This window comes from Octopus bimaculoides, chromosome 20 (assembly GCF_001194135.2).
Source record: "Octopus bimaculoides isolate UCB-OBI-ISO-001 chromosome 20, ASM119413v2, whole genome shotgun sequence".
Lineage (NCBI taxonomy): Eukaryota > Metazoa > Mollusca > Cephalopoda > Octopoda > Octopodidae > Octopus > Octopus bimaculoides.
The window spans coordinates 11747853-11753910 of record NC_069000.1 but is presented as its reverse complement, the minus strand read 5'-3'; the positions used below and the strand labels follow the sequence as shown (position 1 = coordinate 11753910).

The 6058-nt window shown below is 36.4% G+C and overlaps 1 protein-coding gene across 1 annotated transcript; it reads left to right on the top strand.

The window, feature by feature from the left end:
• Positions 1-1325: 1325 nt before the first annotated feature.
• On the top strand, positions 1326-4622 carry LOC106880562 (forkhead box protein C1-A). Its single transcript, XM_014930554.2, has one exon. It carries the CDS (start codon positions 1460-1462, stop codon positions 3524-3526), a length of 2067 nt encoding a protein of 688 aa, XP_014786040.1. The 5' UTR covers positions 1326-1459; the 3' UTR covers positions 3527-4622.
• The last annotated feature ends 1436 nt before the right edge of the window (positions 4623-6058 follow it).

The window sequence follows — 6058 nt, the reverse complement described above, 5'->3', positions numbered from 1 at the left end:
TATTATTATATATATATATATATTGTCTCCGTATTCTTTCTGTTGAAGAGCGTAGCTCGAAACGTCAAAGACTTTCCGTATTCCCGAGCGTCATACTAATATATACTTTTGTTATTTACACCACCTGTCCTCGTCAGTTGTTATTATTTGTATATTCTCCCATATATATATATATATACATTCTGCCTGCTAAATGACCGAATTTCACTCGACTTTTGATATTCACACATTCACTACAATATAATCGAAATAATGTTTGCATAATTTAGCCTGTCGATGTATATTGGTTTATATTTTCAGCCTTTTATTTAATACGCATTTCTGTTAGTATAATATACATTTCTGTAACATAATGCATAGGTATGTTACTAAATGAACTGATGTTATTTCCTATATGGTTCCGTTGTGGTTTAATATAATTCAACTGTTTTATGTGCTGTAAGTTTTATATACATTTGATATATAGTTAAAAATAGAACTATACAAAAATATCTATATCATGGTTATTTCATATATGGTTATTATTTAATATATAGTTGCGTTGTCATTTCATATATAGCTGTGTAGTTATTTCACTTATAGCAGTGTTTTTACTTAATATCTAATTGTTATATAAGGTATTATTGTTGCTTAGTATTATAGCTCTATTGTTTTTTTCTTAATAAATATAATTGTTACTAAGATAGCGAAATGGCACACCGGACAAAATGCTTAGCGGCATTTCATCCGTATTTATGTTCTGAGTTCAAATTCCACCGAGGTCGACCTTGCCTTTCATCCTTTCGGGGTCGATAAAGTAAGTACCCGTTTAACACTGTGATCAATGTAATCAGCTTACCCTCCACCCGAAATGGCCGGCCTTGTGCCAAAAATTTGAAACCGAATACAATTGTTATTAAGGCGGTGAAGTGGTAGAATCATTAGCACGCCGGACAAAACACTTAGCGGCATTTCGTGCATCTCTACGTTCTGGGTTCAAACTCCACCGAGGTCGACTTTACATTTCATTCTCTCAGGGTCGATAAAATAAATAAATACCGGTTGCGTACTGGAATTGATGCAATCGACTTAACCCTTGTACCAAATTTGAAAGCAATATATAATTGTTACTTATATAATTGTATTTCATTGTGTTGTTACTTGATATGTATTGTTCTGGTATTTAGCATAATTAAAATTTACTGTTTAAGTCTGTAATTTAATATAATTTAATTCTGCTATTTCATATGTTATTCTGTTATTAATACATAATATTTCAAATGAAAATATTTCTTTGTCTTAGCATTAAACTATATTTTCCTTTTCTTTTTTTTTTATATCATTGCAGATTTACATTTAAAGAACGAAAGCTAACAAGAAAAGCAAAGAAAAACGAACGAAATTCCAATGTCAGTTTGAAAATTTCAATGCGGACAATTTCTTCTTTATAATTGCAATTTAGTTTTGAACGTTATGAGCCATGCAATCAAACACACTTCAACCAAGATATCCAACCACAAACGGACCGAGTCTAAGCATGGTGCCAACACTGTTCGGAGACCAAAACTACTACCGACATGGAGCGTATGCTGGTATGCCTATGGGTGGCATGGCGATGTATGGTCACGATCAATACGGGACAATGAGTCGAGGGCCTTCTATATACGCCAGCCCTTATGCGCCGGCTCACCATGGTGCCAAAGATATGGTGAAACCGCCCTATAGTTATATAGCCCTAATAGCTATGGCCATTAAAAGCCAACCCGATAAGAAAATAACGCTGAATGGAATTTACCAGTTTATTATGGAACGCTTCCCATTCTACCGTGAAAACAAACAGGGCTGGCAGAACAGTATTCGTCATAATTTGTCCCTCAATGAATGTTTTATAAAAGTAGCACGGGATGATAAAAAGCCGGGCAAAGGGAGCTATTGGACTCTCGACCCAGACAGTTATAATATGTTTGATAATGGAAGCTACTTACGCAGGAGAAAACGATTTAAAAAGAAAGACGCCATCAAAGAACGCGAAGAACGTGAAAAGCAACTGGCCATAGAACTGCAGAAGGAACGCGACAAAACTTCTTCTTCTTTGATGATCGGAAATTCCGGTGTCGGTGCCGGTCCAGCTGGAGGCGTAACCAGTGTTGGTGTTACTGGGCACAGTGGTACCGGTGACGATCCATCGGAGGTCAACTGTGCCGAATCTCAAAACTCGTCTTTGAACGAAAGTTCTTCCCCAGATCATCATTCACAACCGCACCACGATCATCATCCACATGGCCAACACAACAGCAGCCACCATCATCACCACCACCATCATCACCATAGCCAACAACAACAACAACAACAACAACAACAGCAACAGCACCATCAACAACAGAACCATCATCAACATCATCATCATCACAGCGGTAACAGTAACAATAGTAGTAGCAATGGTAACAGCGGAAGTAATAATAACACCGGCAGTAGCAGTAGCAACAGTAACAACAATAGTAGTAGTAGTAGTAGCAAACGTGTGGCATCAAATGAAAATAACCACAGTGCAGGTAATGAAGATCGGAAGACAACACCGAACGCATCACCTCCAGGTTCTGGAGGTGCGAGTTCTTTGGCAGGAAATACTAACGTTATATGCAACGGTACGGTAACAGGCGGTGGCGCTGTTGATGTAGCTTCTACCACGTCAATGACTACGCCTAAATTAGAACCTATGGATTCACCACGCAATGATTGTGGTTTGGTTGTGTCGTCGTCTCGCTTGCATTCGAACCCCAACACTTTACCTATCCCAACCGATCCTATCAATATGGAGATCACAACGTCAAGCAGTTTCTCTGTAGAAAACCTAATGACTGTTCCCCACACAACCTCTTGTGATATGTCCTCCGCTGCTGCAGTTGCTGCGGCTGCAGCAGCTGCTGCCGCCTCGTCCAATTACGTCAACAGCCGACCTCCACCCTTGGTGTCCCCTCAGATATTACCGTATGCATCGTCACGGTCTTCAACGGGATCCAGTTCAGCCACAGCGGCAGACATTTACCGAAATACCTCGTGTTCCCAAACGGCGGCAGCGGCGGCCGCAGCGGCAGCAGCAGCAGCAGCGGCGGCGGCTAACAGCGGTTACAATTACCATTGCAGTGGTCAGTCTGTGTTTTCACCCAACGGTGGTCAGTCAATGAACATTGCAACGGGACAATCTGTAAGCGATCACGATTTGATGAACCCGTCAATCCCCCACACGTCGGCCCTCACACAAACTGCCAACGGGCTTACACACAGTATGTTCTCCAATACCCAATCATACGCCAGAGCGAATTCGTGGTACGTACCCCCACCGTCTGAACTGAATCACCACAGCTCGGATTTTACGACGTCCCCCTTTGGAAACATGAGAGACATGTTCGAATCACAACGCCTTCTATCTGCCTCGCAGAGTCAGAACCAATCTGCCACGGCAGCGAGCTGCCAGCTCGCAGCTGCATTCCGAACCCCCTATAAAACGCCGACACCCTATACCTACGACTGCGGGGGAAAATTTTAAAGGTAAAAAAAATACACAAAAGAAAAAAATACTTGGTTGCTTGTGTGAGTAAATGAATTTCAAGATATATATACATATAAATAATATATATATATATGTGTGTGTATATATATATATATATATATATATATGTGTGTGTGTGTATAAACGTATGTATATATGTATATATATATATATATATTTATATATGTGTATATATATATATATATATATATATATATATATGCGTATATGTAGATATATGTATATGTATATATGCATACGTATGTGTATATATATATAAATTTGCATGTATATATTTATATGTATATATGTTTATACGTGTGTATATATACGTATATATATATATATATATATATATATATATATATGATATATACAAGTATATATATATGTATATATGTTTATGTGTGTATATATATATATTTGCGTTTATGTGTATATATTTATATGTGTATATATATATATATATATATTTGTGTGGCTGTATGTATATAAATATATGTGCGTGCGTGTGTGTATGTGTGTGTAAAAAAAAATTTAATAATGTACATTAGAGAGTTAGCTAGAATGAAAATATGTATGGAAAGGATGTGATTGAGAAAAATAAAAAGATGGTGGAACGTAAGTAAGATTTAAAAAGAAAAAAGAAGTAAGTAAAAAAAAAAAACAGTTAAAAGACGAAGCGAGATTTGAGCATGAAAGACAGACAGCTAAATACGACACACAAAATGCAAGAGGAAAACATTAAAAATTTTAAAAATTAAAGATTATAAGAACGATAAACACTGGATTATATTATAGTAAATATATATATATATGTATATATGTAATATATATGTATGTATATATATACGTACTATATATATATACATATATGTTCTATATATGTACTATGTATAGATATGTACTACATATATATATATAGTATATATATATGTTTTAAAGACACCATATTACGAAGGGAAAAACAAAACGAAACAACTAAAACAAAAAAAAGAAACAAAACAGAAACGGTTATATATGCTCGTTTATCAAGTTTCATTGTCTTTGTTGGTTAAAAAATTGATAAAAACATGATAAACAAACAAACAAATTTGTTGTTCCAGCGTTTTATTCTTTGTTCAGCAAACAGCACACTTCTTGCATAGAGAGAATGCGGAAAAATGAAAGAACAGAGTGAAAGAGAGAGCGGGGAGAGGGAGAGAGAGATAGAGAGAGAGAGAGAGAGAGAGAGAGAGAGAGAGAGAGAGAGAGAAGGAAGAGTAAGGTGAGGTGAAAGACCACGTGAAAATCACTACCATTTTCATCATCGTTGTTATTATGTTCAACAAGTGTTGAAAGTGAAAGTAGAGAGTTAAATTCTGTTTTAGTAATTATCACTTCCGAATGTTTTTACTTTTTTTATCTTCTAAACTTGTTTCAGCCACCGGTCTGAGGCCATGCTGGAGCATTACCTTGAATGAGTTTAGACGAATAAATCGGCCCCAGTACTACTTATATATATATACATTTTAAAGTGTGTACATACATCACCTGCACATACACGTGCAAGCGCCCACAAACATACGCAAGCACATGCCCGCGCACGCGTACACACACACACACACACACACACACACAATATATATATATATATATATATATATGTATGTATAAACATACATACATACATACACATACATCACGGAAGCAGCATAACACTTTAAAAAAATACGTAGAAAAGCCCAAACGTACACACGCACATATTCTCTCGTTCTCTCTCTCTCTCTCTCATACGCAGACACACACACTCACACACATACACGCGCGCATACACGCCCATGTCAATTTGATACCCTGTGAAAGCATATCAGTGCTCATCATTATCACAGACATCATTAACATCATATTCATTGTTGTGCATGTGTGTATATGCGTGTCTGTGAGTGTGTGTGTTTGTGTGAATGTTATGTGTGTCTGTGAGTGTATGTGTGTGTGCGCGTGTGAGTGCATGTGCGAGTGTATGTGTTTCTATTTGTGTGTGAGAGAGAGAGAGAGAGTGTGTGTGTGTATGTGTGTGCGTGTTTGTGTGTGTAAGTTTTAATATTCTTCTTTTTGACCCTGTGTAATTACGACCGTTAAAATATTAATTATTGCTCATCATTTTTCTTATTTATACTTATTTTTGTTGTTGCTATTACAATTATTATTTATGCTTATTGTTTATGTTTGTCCTTGCTCTTGAACTATTATTATTATTATTATTATTATTATTATTATTATTATTATTATTATTATTATTATTATTATTAAGGCGGCGAGCTGGCAGAATCGTTAGCATGCTGGACGAAATGCTTAGCGGCATTTCGTCCGTTCTTACATTCTGAGTTCAAATTCCGCTGTGGTCATCTTTGACTTTTGATCCTTTCAGGGTCAATAAGTTAAATACCAGTGAAGCACAAGGGTTGGATATAATGTACTAGACCCCACCCACAAATTTCAGGTCTTGTGACTATAGTAACAAAATTATTATTATTTCATTGTTGTTGT

What these genes read in the sequence shown, in the direction of transcription:
- LOC106880562 (XM_014930554.2), top strand. Translation starts at nt 1,460, where the DNA reads ATGCAATCAAACACACTTCAACCAAGATATCCAACCACAAACGGACCG.